General features: G+C 39.2%; 1 protein-coding gene across 1 annotated transcript in view; it reads right to left on the bottom strand.

The window, feature by feature from the left end:
- The window catches only part of CHMP5 (charged multivesicular body protein 5), a 319,359-nt gene that overhangs the window by 277,800 nt on the left and 19,736 nt on the right, over nt 1-21,823 (bottom strand). Inside the window, exons 2-3 of the mRNA XM_044064874.1 lie at nt 14,091-14,195; nt 2,507-2,553 (exon numbers count right to left, since the gene is read on the bottom strand). Coding sequence (XP_043920809.1) covers nt 2,507-2,553; nt 14,091-14,195 — 152 coding nt within the window. The remainder of the gene's footprint in view (nt 1-2,506; nt 2,554-14,090; nt 14,196-21,823) is intronic.

Below are 21,823 nucleotides of genomic sequence, written 5' to 3'. Positions count from 1 at the left end.
TGGTAAAAATAATGGGGGGTGCAAACACCTAAAAATATAGGTGATTTTTAAATATTGCGCTTATAAATTTAGAAAGTTAATAGAACAGGCTTAATATTAGCAAGTATTTTATGAAGGTAGCAAGTATTTTATGAAGGACATGTGGTTGGAAACTCAAATGTCTATTTACGGTCATCAATCGATAATTTGCCAAAAAACAAATTTTATGAGGAGCAGATCAAAAATATAAAGTCAAACATCTGGACATTCTGCAACACTATGGACAGTTGAGAGGTATACATATGGCTGTTCTCCACAGAAGTTACAGTCATAATGATTTTTGTTTGCACAACAGAAATGATTAATTTTGCGTGTGATTTTCCATCTTCTTCAGAGCTGTGCAACCATGATGTTAGTATATACAAATAAGATTAAAATGGAGAGCATAAAGGGTTCAAAGAGCTTCACCCCTACTGCGTTTATAGAGGATACACGCACACAAAAACACACACACACTTTTTTTCCTCAGTTTCATTGAGTTGAAGCTTCAACCATATGTTCATAGGTAAGTACTAGGCTAGCTGCCCTTAACGGTCATTTTAAGTTTAGCCAATTTCCCTTTTTGTGCTTGAAATAACTTATCCCACTTACGTACAGATTGGCCTTAATGCATCCCATGGTCAATAATTATATATTACCCTAATGAGAATAACTTGTTCAGCTCATGAAAAGAATAATCATAATAATGAAATGTAAGAATTCTATGACAATAACCAGCTTGTTTTGTGCAGATGAAACTTCAAGGAATTGACAAGATGAAAAAGAGTATACTACGCAAAATGATCCATCCTACATTAAAAGTTAATACATGCATCATGGCACATACACTTGATACCTCGGTTTTACATCTGTTCATCCACTATTATAATTAATTTAGCAGCTCAGCCCAGGGTTGCAGAGATCCACAGTCTAACCAGTGGGAGTCTTTGGAATAAGAATTTTAATTTGCGGGATATCTGAAGAGTACAATCCTCACAACAGGAGATGTATGGTGTCCTCCCCCTGCAACAAAAGCATTGCATATCTATTTTGTACCTTTCCTTTTTTTCCAGTAACATATTCAAAATGTTTTTGAGAAAATAGGCTTTTCTGTCAGCAAGAATTCAGTGAGTGGTTAAGAAGAGACTCATGGATCCATTTTAAGCTTCACAGCTGTGCTAGCATACCTTTCTTACTTGCAATGGTAATGGACAGGTTGAAAAACGAGATTAGACAGGAGTCCCTGTGGACTATGATGTTTGCGGAGGACACTGTAGTGAGATTAGGGATGAGGTGGAGATGACCCTGGAGAAGTGGAGATATGCTCTTGAGAGAAGAGGAATCATGGTCAGCAAGACTAAGACAGAATGTGTGTGTGTGAATGAGAGGGAGGACAGAGGAATTTTGAGGATGCATGGAGTAGAGATGGCAAAGGAGGGTGAGTTTAAATACTTGGGATCAACAGTTCAGAGCAATGGTGAGTGTGGAAGAGAGAAATAACAGAATGCAGGCAGGGTGGAGAAGAGTGTCAGGAGTGATTTGTGACAGACTGGCACCAGTAAGAGTGAAAGGGAAGGTCTATAAGATGGTAGTTAGACCAGCTATGTTATATGAGCTGGAGACGGTGGCACTAATAGAACCCAGAGCTGGAAGTGGCAGAGTTAAAGATGTTAAGATTTGTATTAGGTGTGACAAGGATGGACAGGATTAGGAATGAGTATATGAAGGAGTCATTAGTAAAAACAGGAGAAACAACAAACACAGCAATGGTGTGTTTATTGTTTCTTCTGTTTTTACTAGTATTACTTTTGCTCTGGAGAACTGCTTTATTCACAGGAACTTTATTTTTTAACTCATATTAGGGGTCAGCTCAGATTGGACGTGCTAAGGCGTGATGCTGGGTATACTGGCAGAAGGATGCTAAGGAAGGAGTTGCCAGGTAAGAGGAAAAGAGGAAGGCCTAAGATAAGGTTTATGGATGTGATGAGAGGACATGCAGGTGGGTTGGTGTGACACAGCAAGATGCAAAGGACAGGAAGAAATAAAAACAGATGCTCTGCTGTGGCAACCCCTAATGGAAGCAGTTGAAAGATGTGCAGCATAACGTCCCTGGTAATCTACAAGCTTATACTTTCCGCTTTTAACTTATCTACAGTGGCCAGCAGAATACTGCTGCAAAAGTGCAGGACACTGATAACTTATCTAAGCAAAAAAATCCAAGTGAAAAACTGGGTTCTTCTCTTCCATACATCAGTGGGCCCTTGGTAACATTCACAGTCACGAACTTCAATTACAGGAAACAGACAATTACAGAATAGTGAAATTCGTTGCTAAATTCATGAAAAATCCCCTTGGCATAAATCAGTCAGTTAAAATTTCCCTTCTCAAAACACCAATTAAGGATACTGGAGGAATAGATAAGCACATCAACATTACTATAAACTTACATGAAAATGGTTATTATTCAGAAATACCAGTATATACTTACATTTTCTTTTGCTTCAACACTCTCATGGCCTTCTGTTTCACCATATTCTATAAAAAAATTCAAACATTAACTTTACAATGTTACATAACTCTAGCCACAGTCTCAAAACAGATTATGTTCAATGAAGAAATTCAAATCCATCAGCTGCCACTCAGAAGAGTTGCAGTAAATGCCTATCAAGTATGGATGTAGTACACCTGTGTGATTTACTACATCCACAACAACATGGTTGCTACACATCAACATTACCATATGCCACCTTCAACTTATTGCAATAGCTGATAAAGGCAACACTTTTAAGCACACAACTATATACAAACTTACAAAAGGTAGACTATAAATCAGTGTCCGAACCCATATCCAGTCTCAGCTGGAGAAAGTATAGACATACACTTTGCAAAGCAACTCCACTGAAAATATAACACATACTCATCATACCCTCTGATCTGCAATAGTGCTCTACAGCCCATACTTTTGGGATTTTAGTTTTAAATACCTTTTTTTTTTTTTTTTTAATGCGGTCCCTGTGCTGGGGGATGCTATGGCAGGAAAAGAAGCACTCCACCAATCCACCAGCTGAATATATATAAAAACTATAAAACTAGCACTTCTCCAACATCCAAAGAGGTTGGACAGAAAGACATCCAATCATACAAACAGCATTTTGATCTCCAAGAAAAGTATCTGCTACATCTAATTTTGAAAGTCCTCTAAAGTAAATAACCATTGGGATGAACACACTAGCAATGAAAAATGAAAACCTCTTCAGGGGTGCAGCCAGGGGAAGACTGAATCCCAAAGTACCAAGCTGCCAAAATTGGCCTAGCTCCTGGAAAATCAAGGTCCAAGCAATTAGTGAAGGTGTGAAATAAAAGCCACATGGCCTTGGCATAGGTAACTGCAGTGGAAAGACTTTGAACCAATCAATGAAAGACTTGAACATCCTAGAATGTCCTTAGACAACAGCATCTCTCAACAGGTAGTTAGCTGCCTGATGTCAATCCCACAGAAGTCAGTAATGTCTTCACCTGGCTTTAGCCATTGCAAGCCCCACTCTAACCAGAATGAAGACGACAAACAGTTCTGGCATCTTGCACTCTTTTCAGGTGAAACTTGAGCCGACAGTGCAAATCAAAGGTATGACGGATTCTTTCTAGTCTAGAATTTGCCCCGGAAGAAAAAAAAAGACAGATAACTGGACTGATTTAAGGACAGTTTTAACATCAAATTTGACAGGAAATGGTGATTATTCCTAAAAAGAAACAAAATTCTTGTAGAAGACCATTTGAATGCCATACAAATAAGAATCTGCAGCTTACAGATTCTCAAGAAGAGGTGTATACTACTAGGTACAGAATCTTCCAACAGATAGACTTCACTGCCTCATCCAGCAAATCTGGATGACACAAAAGCCTATCAACTCACAAAGTTCGCATGCTGAGAAGGAAAAAGTTTCTCTGAGAAAAGGCTAAGATACAGAACCCAACTCCCAATCATATGTTCAAGACTAGACAATTCAAGTCCTTACAGACAAATAAAGTGCAAGTCAGAATAATGACAAATTCTGAAACTCTCTAACATTTTTCAAATGTTACTGCAGAGGGCATTGCCCCTCTGCACCCCCATACCACTGCTACATAAAAAAAATAACAATTCTGTAACTCAAAAGTTGGGATAGTAGTATGCCACACGTACAGAGTTAGGACATACTCTTACATTCATACCTTCCATTTTGCCATTCCAAGAATTACATAGTCATTAAACATTCAACAGTTTTCCACAGAACCCCCTTTAAGGAGCCTCTTAACCTGACAGTGCTGTCTTTCCCAAAGTCATGACATACACAAATACCAGAAACCCAGAAACGTGCAACATGGCCAAGAAATAACTCCTATCCAAGCATCAGAGATAGGCTAGGATCAAAATAAACTGTACACTAACCAAATGATGCAGTACAGGAACCCTCTCCATTATGACAACAGTTTGCTTTGCCACTAAAACACCATCCAGATCAACTAAACAGGAAAAATAAGGAAGAGCTTTTGTATTTATTTGAATTTTGTAAGAAGGTACAGAATCAGATGGTCAAAGCAGAAAGTATAGAAAAAATATAGCAAGGAAAGGGAAGAGACATGCTTGGTTTTCTTTGGCATCCTTGCAAATAAGGGCATTTTCCATAATCCTTACCCCACTCCCTGGACAGAAGGATGAGCTACTGACATCACTGTAGGGACTCTCTATTGCCTTCCTGTTTGCAAGTACACACTCCTGAAACTTACTATTAAAGTCTACCACCAAGCAGTGGTGTGGTAAGCCAAACGTATGTCCCCTTCAGGATGCTTTATGCAGTGTCAGCCTTTTTCAAAGGGATTGTATCAGCTTGCATCGCTCCTCCAGTACCATCAAACATCCAAGTGGGGTTGCCTGAGCCAAACACTAGATTTCAACTCTCTACACCATCAGTGCTAGCTAGGCCAAGTAATTTTTGAATGTTTTGATATCTAACCAGGTGAAACATAGTAGCACTTACTTTCAGTATTCCATTCAGTATTCCCATGAAGCTGCAAAATGTAGTAATTCAACAATCAGTATTACAACAGTAAAACAGGGCTGGGATTGGAAATACCACAGCTACTGCATTAACATCACACATTAAATCCACAGTCTTAACCAAAATAAAATTACACTATATAAAATGCATAGAACTTGCCTTTAATCAGGTGATATATTTGCTGAATAAATTACACTGGCTAATTAACTTAGCCATTCCATGTTAAAAACGGAGACTTCTGTGAATTATCTCCAATCACATTTGGTTACAACTCAAGTAATAACCAAATATTATTTCCGATCCAGGTGAGACTTTACCTTTATTCACTACTTATCAAATACCCAGGACTACTAACAGACAACACTAATCTTTCATGAACATGTCAACATGTCAAATACTTCTCATCTACTTACTACTGAAGATAAAGGAGTTATTGCTATCAATGTTTTGCTTCCAAAACTTGAATATTCTTTACCCATTACTGACAATCTCAGTTTAGAGCACAACAAATAGCTGAAAACAAATTCATTCACGACCATTTCATATGAACATGACTGCTTCTCTCCTCACAAGGCTACATGGCTTTCCATCCCCACCATATCCATCAATTTTTTTTATTTTTTTTTTTAAATACTCACCTTCAAACTTCTTAAAGAAAGGTACTGTAATCTTGGGAAAACAAGCCACATGTACATGAAGCCAATTGATCTCTTAGAAGTTATTATTCACTCAGATTAAACAAAGCCACAATATAAAAAAAAAAAAAAAAAAAAAAAAAAAAAAAAAAAAAAAAAAAAAAAAATTCACACTTAGCCCAGGAATACAAAAGTACTTGGTTTAGAGATGTTGGTTAGAAAAGTGTCCTTTGTCTCTAGGAAGACCCATTACAGTCGCACATTTGCAATCTATTGTACATGGGTGCATGAGGCATTTGTATATATCCAGCAAGTACATGAAATTCTTTATTTTTTCATCCACTGGTCTTGAAAAGGGCTTATAAATGCAGAAACCCACTGACCACAAAAACAAAAAAAAAATATTACAACCGGAAAAATGTCACTAAATAATAGTTTAATGAAACCTTACATATCCCTCGAGGTTAGAGGGAGAATAACCAATCAATCCAAATGTGACCCAAAAATCTGGTTTACACAAGGAGTGATCTACTGACTGCATCTGTCCATCATAGACATAGGTGCCACAACGGGTGAATTTCACATTACCCATTCACTTATCCAAGTTGCTCTTAAACAGGGATAGAGTGGAACTCCTCTTGACATGAATGTGGAGCCTGTTCCAGAGAATGTGAATTCTTTGAGAAACATACGTCTCTCTCCAACATGTCCTATTTATGTTGCAATCAAAATTTAGGTATTTTAACCTAGTATTTATTATGCGGTTTGTTTTGCAGAATTGCGAAAGATTGTCAAGTCAAAAAATAGTACAATTGACAAAAAGGTAGAGGACAGAATAGAATATACTAGAGCGTGTGTTATTCAGTATTCACCCTGGAGTGCTGAGGTAAAGAACATTATTTCCAAAAATTGGAACATTTTAAAGACAGATAGAAATATAGAGGAAATAGTAGGAAATCTACCTAGGTTTGTCTCCAGGAATGGATACAATATAAAGAACGAGTTGGAAAGGAAAAAGGAAATGTTTGACAATAAGACGGACAAGAGAGGGACGACAAGATGTGGTTCATGCAACCAGTGTAAATATATAGTAAGAGACAAGCATAGTATTAGAAGATACAAACCACACAATTATTAGGTATAATAAAGGAAATTGTAGAACACAGCATGTTGTTTACTTAGCGAAATGCACCAACTGCCCCAGTTACTATGTAGGCAAGACAGACAGGTGCCTCAGGCAAAGAATATATGATCATTACTACAGTATAAAGAAAAGGGATGTTAATAATGCCTTATGGAGGCACATAGCAGAAAACAAGGACTGTAGTGTGTTTATGTTTGGAATATTAGAGACAGTTAAAGTAAATCCAAGGGGTGGGAGCATTAAAAAGAAATTAGGGGGAACTAGAAGCCAGATGGCAAATTAAATTAAATGCTTCTTCCCATCCAGGTATTAATGACCACATATCTGTACAGCCTTTTTTAGAAAATGAAATCAGTTAGGGAAAGGGGTTATGAAGTAATAAACATTTTTTATTAATATATTTATTAAATTATTCATATAAATGTTTATTATATATATTTGAAGTTTTTAAGTATGATTTTATGTAAGATGGCATTCAGAAAGTACACTGGCACTTTAAAAGGTTAATGACATGGAATTTTAAGACTTATGTTGATAGGCTACAATGAAGTATTTAAACTGGAGTGTAATGGTATTGAATTGTTCTGAAGAAGTCCAAGGAATTTAGATGAAAGCGCTAAACATTGTGTGTATCGAATAAACAGTGATTTTATTAACTACAAGTGCCGGTGTTTTCGTGGTCTGTGTCGAGTAGAACTGAGAGGGTCACCCTTGTTCTTTATACGTTATATAGTGGACTGGTTCTACATTTTGTGATTTATTTGTATATATCCAGCAAGTACATGAAATTCTTTATTTTTTCATCCCCTGGTCTTGAAAAGGGCTTATAAATGCAGTAACCCACTGACCACAAAAACAAAAAAAAAATATTACAACCGGAAAAATGTCATTAAATAATAGTTTAATGAAACCTTACATATCCCTCAAGGTTAGAGGGAGAATAACCAATCAATCCAAATGTGACCCAAAAATCTGGTTTACACAAGGAGTGATCTACTGACTGCATCTGCCCATCATAGACATAGGTGCCACAACGGGTGAATTTCACATTACCCATTCACTGATCCAAGTTGCTCTTAAACAGGGATAGAGTGGAACTCCTCTTGACATGAATGTGGAGCCTGTTCCAGAGAATGTGAATTCTTTGAGAAACATACGTCTCTCTCCAACATGTCCTATTTATGTTGCAATCAAAATTTAGGTATTTTAACCTAGCATTTATTATGCGGTTTGTTTTGCAGAATTGCGAAAGATTCATCAAAACAGGTTCCAGGGATGCCAGACAAAGATCACCTCTCAGAAATCTATACAACACCAAACAGAGAGACAAGGTTGTGAAATAATCAATCAATGTAGGACACTGTGATTATTCCTGGTATTCTTTTTGTAAGGAACCTTTGTGGGCAGTTCAGTTGCTGCATGTGTCTCGTTAGGCACATACCGAAAGGGAGTCTGATGAGGGCCAAGTACATTGCTATGGTGACCTCTCTGGACATAGATGCCATGCCCTTGTTTTAGAAGTTCAGCAACATGGAAGGATTTTCTAACTACCTTGGACACATGTTGGTTGAAAACTAGGTTACTATCTACACAAGTTCCCAGATCCCAGACTAAAGAATCAACTTTTATTAATGACCTGGTTACCTGTGGTGGCCAACTTCCCAAAAGGTACTATTAAGCATTCCTTGGTACTGAGTTTTAAGCCATGGCTTTGGCATCAAAAATGTATCTGTGTTGGAACTTACTAAAAGGTGTTCTCATCTTGGGGGGCTTCAAACACCTCTCACAGTTTGCAATCCTCTGCAAATCTGGTTAGCCAGAGGCCTCGGACATTGGCCTTGATATCCGTGAAGTAGATGCCAAAGAGAAGTGGACCTAACACAGACCCCAGTTTAGTTGATCTGGATGGAGTTTTAGTCGCAAAGCAAACTGTTGTCATAATGGAGAGGGTTCCTGTACTGCATCATTTGGTTAATGTACAGTTTATTTTGATCCTAGCCTATCTCTGATGCTTGGATAGGAGTTATTTCTTGGCCATGTTGCACGTTTCTGGTATTTGTGTATGTCATGACTTTGGGGAAGACAGCACTGTCAGGTTAAGAGGCTCCTTAAAGGGGGTTCTGTGGAAAACTGTTGGACAAGTCTGTGGAGGGATGCACCTCTTTAGCATGATCCTACTATTTCATGCCAAATGCTTGCTGTATTTTGCATAACATAATTGCTTTGGTCTTGTGCAGCACTGCCACAGTCCGAGTCAGCTGAAACATCTAGAAGTCATGCGGTTTCCACTACTGCAGCAACTAACCTTGTACAAGTGATAATAATGACAGTAGCTTGCTAGCAGCAACAGCACAGCACCCCCACAGAAAGTCTTGTGCAAAATACACAGAAGTACAGGCAAAGTAGTGGTATCTAGTCCATATGTATAGGCCTTCACTACGTGACACTGTAAAATCACAAACAGAAATCCTGGTGCATGCAGTGTTCCCTGTAGACTATGGTATGTAGTGCATGGTCAGCTCACACTGGGCATCAGACATATCTCTATACACTACATAACATAAACAAATGCATACTTGTTAGGGTCATACCCACTGTCATCTGCACAGTGGCCACTGGACAGAGACACAAGCAGTAAGCATACCAGCCAAGGGGTGCTGAATGACTGGGCTGTGGGATTGTGAAGCAGAGCATATTACAACACAGTAACTCTTCATTCAGATGCAGGCTTAATAACAAATGTTACTGTAGCAGCATACTAAATGAAATTATTTTCATCTATACTAGCAGTTAAGAGGTTCTCCCCCCATTTTCATCCACAAAAGTGCACTGCATTGTTTTCTTCTTCATTAAATTTAATTTACTGTGTTAGATTTTCTTAAAGTGTGACGGTAGTCTGTATAGTTGGTGCCACCGTCTTCGATTGGGGGGGGGTGTAGTTTGAACTCGGAAATCGGTGAAATTATGACTACAGGTCGTGTCTCTGCAGTGTCATACACAATGTCCTTAATGATAGCACTGGGGAGAGTCTGAGGGTACAGAAATGAGTGCTGCCATGACAGCTTGATACCGAGTTGCTACAAGGGTGTGACCTACTTAACACAGAGGCCCTTAAAAGTGACTGGCCAGTGCTGCATGACTCTGACCTTGACTGTGAGGGCCATCCATGTGATGTGGAAGTCTAACAACATCCAGCTTTTCGACTCCTGGAGGAATGCGGGACATTATGAGCCACTAGTGGTGCACTGTCTACCCGATCTCCGTGCATGCAGACCTAATCTTAGACATGCTCTCCCCCCCATGTGCCAGACATTTACTTATGCCAAGTCCTCATGCTTTTCGACTCCTGGAGGAATGCTGGACATTCTGAGCCACAAGTGGTGCACTGTCTACCCGATCTCTGTGCATGCAGACCTAATTTTAGACAAGCCCCCCCCCCCCCATGTGCCAGACATTTTTATGCCAAGTCCTCACAAGTGTGTGAATAAGAGGCTAACATAGATGGAATGTGGGTAACCATGCTCCAGGAGAGGAGGATCATCATGGCATTGTCTAGTCTCCACCATTCCAAGTGTGTATTATTTTCTTATGTATTCCTTGCAACACTCTAATCATCTCTAACTCTTGTGAAAAATAAGCAAGTAGTCCTCTTTCTGACTCTCTACTATGATTTTTAAAGGCCAATGCTATGACTTTTTGTTAATCCTCAATGGCCGAGAGGTATGGTAACAGCACTGGTGGAGTGGCACCTTAACAGCCACACTGGCATTATGGAGAATATCTTTGTGTGCCTATCAGATCTTCAGGCCATTGTTAGCTGGGCCCAGGGAAAAGGGCAGCCACAGAAGTGATCCCTCTAACTAGGTACAGAAGAACAAAAGTTAGAAGTCACCCTACTCTATCCCCTCCATTATGTTCCCCTTTCCTTGTGTTTCACTTCCCTTCCCAGTTTCTAAAGAGTCACTCCTTTGTGCCCTCCCCCCTTTTGAGTCAGCTCCTCCCCTGCTGGTGTTTGTGCTCTATGTTTAATTGTTCTCATTATCATCTGCATACATTCATTATTGCCTACAATTTCCACCAACTAACCTTACTTCCTCACCCCAATCCCAGTCTTCTCTTTGCCTCGTCTGTATGCATGTTCCTCTATTTACTCTAGGTCTTGGCACTAACCACCCTACCCATCATGTACTACATGGGCTGCAAAAGGTACAAAGCAGTTAGCCTTTACATAGATTTTCGGCAACACATCTGCATGAATCATGATGACATGATGTTTAACTCCAATCAAATCTACTACCTGGAAGTGTGGAATGATGAAAGCCAAGTACTGAAGAATTTGTATTGGAGGATGAGCAATGAGCCTTAATATCTTCTGGGAATGTCTACCAAAACAGCCTTGTTAAAGGGCAAAATGCAGCAGAGGAAATGCTCAGAAAAAAATGTACAATAATTAGCCTTCCCCAAACTACACAAGTTTATCCCCAGTCCACACCAAAGCACAACTGGACTCTATAATCTGGCAGCGATGGTAACAAGTAAATGCAAACTATGACAGCCAAAGACATTCTACTGAAGGTACACAGGTTAAGGGGATCTGAAACATACATCTAGTGGGACTAATATCCAAATGAATGCCTCAATAAATGGAATAAAGACAACATTAGCTAATTTTACACAAATAGCAGAGTTTGTGAAATTAAGTGAAATGTATCAACACAGAGGAGTATTAAAATGTGACTAATGAGGTTAAAAGTAGACCTGAACTGTATGACCAATAAAAACAGGGGCAAAGGTAAGTGAGGTGGGGGGACAGTGCAAAAAATACAGTAAACAAGGAAAATGTGAAATTGTCACTTGGGAAAGAAAGAACAATTAGACAAAAAACAGAAAACTACAAAGTGAATGAAATAAAAAAAAGACTTGTCGGAAACCTAAGAGTGAGAAAATTATAAAAATACTGAAATGCTTCAGTTCTCTTCATTCAACTATTAAACACTTAATGGTAAGGGTTGAATCTCCCCGCAAAAAAAACACAATGGCATGCAGTGGACTGGACTAAAGAGGACATGTAAGGTCAGAAGCAGAAAGAGATTATCAGATAGGAAGTGTCAGGAGATACACTGACAAACAGCAGAGTGCAACAAGACTTGCTAGTCTGTAAGGGGCCGCACTGTATGGAGAGCAACACTAACTTACATGTTGAAATAAACACTGGTGTGACGGCTGCAGATCTGGTAAACTGATTTGACTTCCAGTAATCTGGAACAGATGACTACAATGCATTTCTACAAAATACAGAAAATCATATTTTAACCACATAATTTAGGCAGCCGGTATTATTTAATATAAAAACTAACATCAGGCACTTTTTTTCAACTTGTGTGTGCAACTGACAAAATGGCAGCCATGCACATACAGTGGATATAGTTTACACACCCCTGTTAAAATGCCAAGTTTTTGTGATATAAAAAAATGAGACCACAATAAATCATTTCAAAACTTTTCCCACCTTTAATGTGACCTTTAACCTGTACAATTCAATTGAAAAACAAATAAATCTGTTAGGGGAAAGAATATAAAAAATAAAAAATGTACAATAAGCTGGTTGCATAAGTGTGCGTACCCCCTTTAAAATTATACTTTGTTGTGTGTACATGCCCTTAAACTAATACTTTGTTGACAGCATTCAGTCTTCAGCATTCAGTCTTCTTGGGTAGTAGTCTATCAGCATGGCATATCTTGACTTGGCAATATTTGCCCACTCTTCCTTGCAAAAGCGCTCCGAATCTGTCAGTCACCCCACAAATTTTCTATTGGATTTAGGTTTGGGCCATTCCAAAACTTTAATTTTCTTTTGGTGAAGCCATTCTTTTGTTGATTTGGATGTATGCTTGTGGTTACTGTCATGTTGAAAAGTGAAATTCCTCTTCATCTTTCTAGCAGACGCCTGAAGGTTTTGGGCCAAAAGTGACTGGTATTTGAAACTGTTCATAATTCCGTCCACCTTGACTAAAGCCCCAGTTCCAGCTGAAGAAAAGCAACCTCAAAGCAGGATACTGCCACCACCATGCTTCACCATGAGGATGGTGTTCTTTTGGTGATGCAAAGTGTTGTTTTTGCGCCAAACGTACCTTCTGGAATTGTGGCCAAAAGATTCAACCTTGGTCTCCATCAGACCATAACACATTTTCCCCACATGCTTTTGGGAGACTTGATATATTGTTTTGCAACTTTTAACCAGGCCTTTTTTCTGTGTAAGAAAAGTATTCCTTCTTGCAACCCTACACCATATTTCAGACATCCGGAGAATACGGGAGATGCTGTCACAGTAGTACACAACCAGTACTTGCTAGAAATTCCTGCAGCTCCTTCAGTGTTGCTAAAGGTCTCTTGGCAGCCTCCCTGACCAGTTTTCATTTTGTCTTTTCATCAATTTTGGAGGGGTGTCCAGTTCCTTTCAACGTCACTGTTGTCCCATATTTTCACTTTTTGAGGATGGTCTTCACTGTGCTCCATGGTATGTTCAATGCTGTGGAAATTTTTTTGTACCCTTCTCCTCACCGATACCTTTCAACAATGAGATCCCTTTGATACTTTGTAAGCTCTCTGCAAACCATGGCTTTTGCTGTAACAGACAACTGAGTAAATGTCAGGAAAATCCTACTAAAACAGCTGAACTTTATTTGAGGTTAATCACAGTCTCTTTAATTGATGGCAGGTGTGTACCCAAGAAGACTGAATGCTGTAATTAAATCAAAAGGTGCTTCAACAAAGTATTAATTTAAGGGTGTTGACACACAACAAAGTATTAGTTTAAGGGTGTGCACACTTACCCAACCAGCGTATTGAACGTTTTTTATTTTTCATAACTTTTTCCCATAACAGATTTCTTTTTCAATTTAATTGAACAGGTTATAAGTCACATTAAAGGTGGGAAAAGTTTTGAAATGATTTACTGTGGTCTCATTTTTTTATATCTCAAAAACCTGGCATTTTAACAGGGTTGTGTAAACTTTTTATATCCACGGTATACAATATTTAGCTCAGATAAATCTTACTTCCATTTTACTACTGCTTTTTACAAACAGAATTTCTGAACTCGAGCTAAATTATGAACTACATTTCAGCACAAAATAAGCACCATCTTCTGAATGGCTAACAATGCTTCCAAAGAAATTTCAGATTTTAAACTATACAGTGAGGGTAAATACTACCGCAATTAAAAGGGAAAAACAAAGAGACAAAAATGCTTACTTTAGCTGGCCCTTCCCTCATCTTCTTCATTTGATCTTTGTATTTGACAAGCTCGGCATCAAGTCTTGCAATCTTCTTGTCTATAGACTCAGCTCTGCCGTCAACCTTTTAATCAGATAACAAACAAAATTACAAAAAAAAAAAAAAAAAAACAAAAATCAGAACAAATGGAAAAGGCAGTATGCAGTTGGGAATTATCCTGAATTTGCATTTTAAATTATTCATCAAGTAAATGCAAACTATAATAGTCAAAGACATTCTACTGAAGGCACACAGGTTAAGGTTAGACTTTAAACTTGACTGGACTACCTGCTCTTCTAACCCCCCCCCAACTTTTCTGTCAAAAAATTAACCACCCCACAGGCATCAACAAACACACCAACAGGCAATCCATTCTTGACTGGATTTTAACAAACAAATCCAATAACTTCCCAACCTACTTAATTAGAAAACATACACAATTCCAGTAACATTTCATTTCGCTACATTTGCAATAAAAATACTTTCTCCTACCTTACTTAATACCCTTCTTCAACAATATGACTGGGCATCTCAAAAAACTTGACCATGCAGTACCGTCCTTCAATAGTGCTTTCCTACAAATACTTACTGATCTAGCTCAAATTAGAACATTTTGTACCAAATCCAAACAGCTTCCCTGGTTGTCAAAAGTCACAATTCTACTAAAACAAAGGGACAGAGCCTGGTATCTCTTTCAGAATGACAGAAGTAAACAAAATCTCATTACCTAAAAACAAAACTTTCCGAAGATGAATAAATCCAGCTAATAAAGTATGGAACACCAAAATTGGCGCTTTCATTCACTTTATTTAACGTGAACTTCATCAGAAAACAACTCTCCCAGACACTAAAGCACTTTATATAATAAAACAAAGATCACATGGTCTATGATGTCAATCATTAATTAAGTCGAGTTGTTTTCTGATGAAGTTCACGTTAAATAAAGTGAATGAAAGCGCTAATTTTGGTGTTCCATACTTTATTAGCTGGATTTATTCATCTTCGGAAAAGTTTGTTTTTTGCTTTTTAAAATCTCATTACCTACCACCAAACTTCAAAATCAAACCAAAAAAACTAATTAAGACCAAAAAAAAAAATGCATCCAAATAAGTCAGCTAAAATTCCAGAAAAATCCCAAAAGATTCTGGCAACAATCAACCTCCTTCTCAACCCAGGAAAACTCACTACCCTAGCCCCAACTCTGACCAACCCAAAAGATTGCATAGCCACTTAATTTAACTCCCACTTTATTAACTCAATAACCTCTCTATTAAACAGAACCCCTAATATGCCTCTGTCCATACCTCAAACAACAACTCTACCCTCCTCTATCTCAAACCAATCCAAACAAGTCATGTTAAAAATTCTAAATTTAAACCTTGCACACTAGTTGCAGACCAGCTACCTGGTGACTTTCCACAACTAGCTGCTACTTCCATCGCTTACCCTACATCTATTCTCATTAATCGTTGTCTCTCTGAACAGTACATACCAGTCCTCTGGAAAATCTCACGTCCTACCCTTACATAAAAGGCAGTCTGTCTACTGATGCATCCAACTGCAGACCCATAGCCATTGTCATCATTTGCCAAAATCTTACAAAAATGCATACACAAACAGATCTTAGACCACTTTATGACAATCTATTATCTAATATACAACATGACTTTCGACCTAGGCATAGCACTAGTACAGTCCTAAGTAGTTTTACTTGTACAGTAAAGCAACTCCAACACAAAAAACAACTAGTCTCTGCTACCTTCCTAGATATTTTTAAAGCATTTGACACTGTACCTCAAATACTTCTCCATAAACTGACTTTCTACCACTGCAGCTCTGAAGCCCTAAGCTGGTTTCATAGCTACCTGTCAGATAGGAAACAAGACACTTTATGGGACAATAAACTTTCCCCCAGCTCCCTATATGTGTAGGACTCCTATAAGGACCTACCCTTGACCCACTTTTATTCAAAATTTTTACCAATGACCTAAACTCCACAGCAAATTCTGCCTCAAATCATACGATATGCTGATGACGCTTCCCTAATCTGCTCTGCCCCCTCTTATCAAGGAACTCCAAGAAAAAACTCAGGCAGCCCACAATACTGAAAACTACTTAGCACATCAATGTATACTTAACCCCAATAAAACCAAGCTTATGGTCTTCTATAATACCTCAACAACAACCAACCACCTATCTCTATTGCCTCCAAGGGCACAAAAATAAAACCCGCTTAACATACAAAACTTCTTGGTGTCACAATTGATAGTGGATTTAAGTTTGACAAACACCTTGCACTAACAATTAAAAAGGTTCATGTCAAACTGGGTTCTCTATAGGGCTAAATCATCTTCCCTGCTTTACTGTTCACAAATATTTACCAATCCTCGCAAATCTGAACTGAATAGCCTTGAATCTTGCTATAACAAAATAGCCAACTTTACCACAAATCAGTCTCAAAGATTTCACCACTGCACTGCCCTTCTCCAGCTGAACTGGTTAGACTTCCCTTGCCTGCTTACTCTGACTCAGCTACTAACTGCGCATTCAGTCTTATACAAACCTGACAACTGCCCAATTCTATCCGTCCTTGTCCAACCATACACTAGCCTAAAATCTCTTAGATCTGCTGATAAAGTATTGTTCAAGGTTAAGAAAACCCAAAACTCTCACGGCGTCTCCTGGAATTCTCTTCCTCAGCATATTCTGTCCATCAATGATACACATTCGTTTAAACAGTTGCTAAAGGAATATTTCACCAAACATGGGCTTTGCTCATGTTCTCCACCAGGCTAACCAATTTAACCTCTTACTTTCCAACTTCCATCACTACACCACCCATTGTAAATATTTCTTGGCAATTGAGCCTTCTTAGCTTCAGTTTGTGATTTTTTTTCAGGATAAAAAACAACAAATATATATTTTTGTTTTGTCTGTATGAATAGTATAAGATTTATTTTTATAGGCTTTTAGATACAATGCCAAGGAACTTGCCACATAGACTGGGAGCATTACTCTAGCTCCAACACCCTAGCTCAAAGGTTCCTAGAATTTATAAACTCAAATGCTATGGAACAACTTGTTACCACTCCCACAAGAGGGGAAAACATACTGGACCTGATCATCACCAACATGGGGACTCTATGCTCCAGACCAGAAGTGTATCCCTCTCTGGTAAGATCAGACCATAAACTAATCTCACTGGATATTCACATCCCGACCCCCACCCCCTGCCCAGAAAACCACAGTGAAAAACTTCTCTAAAGCAAATTTCACACTCCTCAAAACCGAGGTGGAATCCTTCAAAGCCCCCGGGCCTGTGGAAAATACAGCCCAGACCGGAGAATCCTTTATAAAACGCATTCTATGAACACCTTCAGGAATGTATGGATCATGCAATCCCAAATAAAACCAAGACCCAATCCTCCAAAGGCAGACGTCCTGTCTGGTGGACCCCAGCCATAAACAAACTATACAATAGAAGGAGGAAGCTACTACATGATAGAGCAAAATCCCAAAAAGGGAAGGCATCTCTGATCAGTGTTAGCAAAAAACTATGGGCACTCATAAAATTGTCTAAGGCCAGCTTCGAGAGAAAAATTGCACAGGACACCAAGGATAATCACAAGGCTTTCTTTAATTATGTTAGGAACTTGGGTGGGAATTCCCAGATATGCTCAGAATTAGTCCAAAATGACAAAAAATACACCAAACCCACAGACATTGCCAACATCCTAGCTGACAGGTTCAGCGCAAACTCCCCCCCCCCACCAAAAGGGCAAATATCTACCACAGCAGAGTGCTGCCCCCATGACATCTCAGATGCTCAGTTAAGAGCCACCCTCTCCAAAGCAAAAAACACAGCATCAATGGGACCAGACGGTGTCCCGGGCTGCGTCCTACATGAACTCCAAGAAGAGCTAAACCCAAACATAAAACTACTGTTCAATCTCAGCCTTACCACAGGATATGTACCCAAAGAGTGGCGTACAGCAACAATGGTCCCTCTCCACAAAGGTGGTGCCTCAACGGATCCTGGAAACTATCGCCCCATAAGCCTGACTAGCTTGATCTGCAAAGCTATGGAAAGGATCATCATGGACCTCACAAAAAAAGATATTGGGGACCTACAGACACTGTATCCTACCCAGTTTGGCTTTGTTAAGGGCAGATCCTGCCTCTTAAACCTGGTCGATTTCTTTGAAACAGTCACCAAGGCCATTGACGAGGGGAAGATGGTCCACACAGCCTACCTGGACCTCGCAAAAGCCTTCGATACAATACCCCACTCGGGCATTATAGATAAGCTCACCAGCTTAAATATAAACCCCTATGTCACTAGATGGGTTGCAAACTGGCTCAAGGACAGAACCCACATGGTTAGAATTGCTGGAGCCATGTCAGACTCCAAACCAGTTACAAGTGGCGGTCCACAAGGCTCAGTCCTGGGACCTCTCCTGTTCGGTATATATTTCTCGGAGGTACAGGCCAACACGGAAGGACTGTGGCTGACCAAGTTCGCAGATGACTGTAAACTGGGCGCTATAAATCGACTCTCCAGCCGACACAAGCATCCTCCAAAAGGGCCTCATAGAAACAGACAACTGGTGCCAGAGCCATGGCCTCAAGCTAAACACCAAAAAGTGTATAGTCATCCCCTTTGGCAAAAACAAAGTGCCCACAAATTACCACATAGGTGGTAATCCATTAAGTACGGAAGAAGTAATTAGGGACCTGGGGACCCAAGTTGATAGCAATCTCTCATTTGACAACCACGTGGCCAAAGTGGTTAGAAAAACATGCCCACCTAATCATGAAGGGATTCACATCTAGATCAGGGGAGGTCATCGTGCCTCTTTACTCATCCCTCATCAGGCCCATAATTGAGTACAATGCCCCTTTTGGGATGTACCTTTACCAGACATCTGCAGCAACTGGAAAGACCCCAAAAGTACCTCACCAAGAGGATTAAAGGGCTCAAACAGATGCCATATGCTGCTCGGTTAAAGAAACTCCAGCTCTACTCAGTGGCATACCGCCTGCTCAGAGGCGATCTGTGCCCGACGTATAAAGCCATGTCCAACCCGGAATTAATAGACATGCTGCACCTCAGAAAATCCAAATCCCATCGAGCAACGTGCTCGAGAGACTTGAACCTCAGCACTGAAATAAATAGGACATGCTGGAGGGACAGATTCATAACCCAGAGGCTCCCTTCACTCTGGAATAAAATCCCAGTCCAGGTTAGGCAGAGTCCTTCACTGACTTTCTTCAAGAGGAATCTTGATGAGTGGATGGGAGATCGTAGGTTTACCCCGGGTATCACTTCTGTCTCACCGTTAGACAGAGGCACAGTATACTAACCTCGAAAAAGGGCAGAGCAAAATTAATTTAAAATGGGTGGCGAAAGCCAAACACACTCTGGCTAGGCTTATAAATGCCCTAGGGTAGATAGCCTAGTATGAACCTTTAAACTCCTACTGTAAATCACCACATGTACAAATGTATAATTATGTAGTCTTCCCTGGAGCTTTTCTCCCCGGGTCTCTGCTGAAAAAGGGCTTCTGGCCCAGTAAGACACTACCTGGTTATCAAATGTAAACAAATAGTATACAACACACAACATGCAATACAAACCATAAAACAAATCAGTGAAGGGGCACAAAACAAAATGATAAATTCTGGGCTTTTAGTTGGTATCCTAAATCTGCCCTCAAGCAGGGATTTACAGATATTCTTATACATGCAATTACCACACCATCAGATTGTTATGACGCCATACCCTGACATAATCACATAGCATACAATGAATTTTGGGATGTAGCTCTAGAAGAAGTGAGGTGGCCAGGTGAAACACTGACACTGTTTTCCTTTAGTGCTGTAACTTCCAAGCTATAGGTGAAATACGTTCATTACTTATCAGTCCACTACACTGGTCACCAAACAACTACACTGGTCACCAAACATGAATATACAAGTGCAACCCCATCCCTGCAAAGTAAGCTAAAAATGTACACAGATGACATACAGAGGCTGTCCACCTTAACATTAAAGTAGTAAGTCCTATTGGTTACAAGTCCCTTAGTTTGGGGGAGAAGGGGCAGGAATTTTCCCAAGAACAGCACAATATACTGCTCTTCAGAATTATGCTACAGTATATTGGTTTCCCTAGCAGAAATCTCAGCAAGACACTTGGCCCTATTTGCTCTGTGTACTAGTGATGGTAAAGAGGCTTTCATGAATTTCACTGTCATCTCCTTACCATACTGTACAAGTCCAGAGTATTTGTCATTAGATAAACAATTCTCATGACTCCCGCCAATAGACTTCAGCCTTACTGATGGGTAATACCATATTTAAGAAATTTGTTACAATTTAGAGAAAACACACTAATTATTAGTTGTTATTCTGACATGTTTTGAGAATATTTTTAAAATCAATAACAAACATGGAGCCCACATCAGAAATAATACCTAATCTCTCCTGATGTTACATGATAACCACAATCTAAATAACAACAAATAAGCTGCACAAGGAAAACATTCCTGATGATGGTTTTGAAACAAACTCATTACACCAGGATTAGAAGTGCAGCAGGTATTATCGCAAAACATGCATACGTGAATGCAATCTGCAACATTTACAAGACAATATTATGAGAGTCTCAGCATAAGAGATTTAAAAAAAAACAAAAGTAAAGAAACAAGAGGTACGTAGCTAAAAGCAAAACAAATTCGGAAGTATGTAAAATTAAATAAGAAGCTGTTAAATTTATCTATATATTCACAAGCTCATGTTTTTAAAGTATGGGCAAAATTTGTCCCAGTCAACAAACAGCAGAAAGGTACATATGAGGAAACACAAGAAGTTGTGGTAAAAAATAAGGAGGAGGTATCCAACTGCACTTAAGTTTATTACTTAGAGTAAACTGATAGAGGTGGACAACGGAAGGGGAAAGACAGGAATTAAGTTATGTGACCTGAGGGAAGGCTGCGGCATCCTGCCTGTATGACAGGGTATCCATTTAGTTGAGATCATAATCTAATTTGATGCAATGTCATTGAAGTGAGACAGATGTGATTCCTAGTGGTTGGGACAAAACCTAAAGATGCGGTTTGAGCTCTGCAGTTTGGCCTTGGGGGTCTTGAGCAAGTCTGAGTTCTACGTTTATAGCAGGGGATTTTTAAGGTAGGTTTAGCAGCCAATGGAGAAAAGGTTCCAGACTTTAGGAGATTAAATAACTGAGAGATGAATAAGAGGTAATTTCTTTGTGTGATGGGAAGCCATTTTGCTTCACTAATTTTTTTGACAGATGTTTCTGTCTAAGGGAGACAGTGATAACTCTATGTATTTTGTTTGCAATGTTTTGAATAATTTTAGTGTTTCTAAATTAAAGATACAAAGGCTCATGTTCAGATCTCAGATAATAACCAATATGCGATACGTTTGAGATACAGATGTCAAGAAATTCACCTCAAGAAAGGAGCAAAGCAAAGCTGAAGATGTGAATACAGACATCTATGTCAAAAGCATTCTAAAACTTGGTTATGATTGGAAGGTCCAAATCATAATTCTTTGTAGCAGTACTACTACTTACAGGAAAAAAGTGGGAAGTGGAAACAGCTTTAAAAGCCATGAAACACTTCAACCTAATTGTCCCTCTGATGTATGAATGGCTTTAAATGCTGGTGTGTGTGTGTGTGTCAGTCAGA

This window comes from Protopterus annectens, chromosome 3.part0 (assembly GCF_019279795.1).
Source record: "Protopterus annectens isolate FY-2018-M chromosome 3.part0, PAN1.0, whole genome shotgun sequence".
In the NCBI taxonomy this organism is placed as follows: domain Eukaryota; kingdom Metazoa; phylum Chordata; order Ceratodontiformes; family Protopteridae; genus Protopterus; species Protopterus annectens.
The sequence above is the reverse complement of the archived record's forward strand: the minus strand, read 5'-3'. Positions and strand labels throughout refer to the sequence as shown.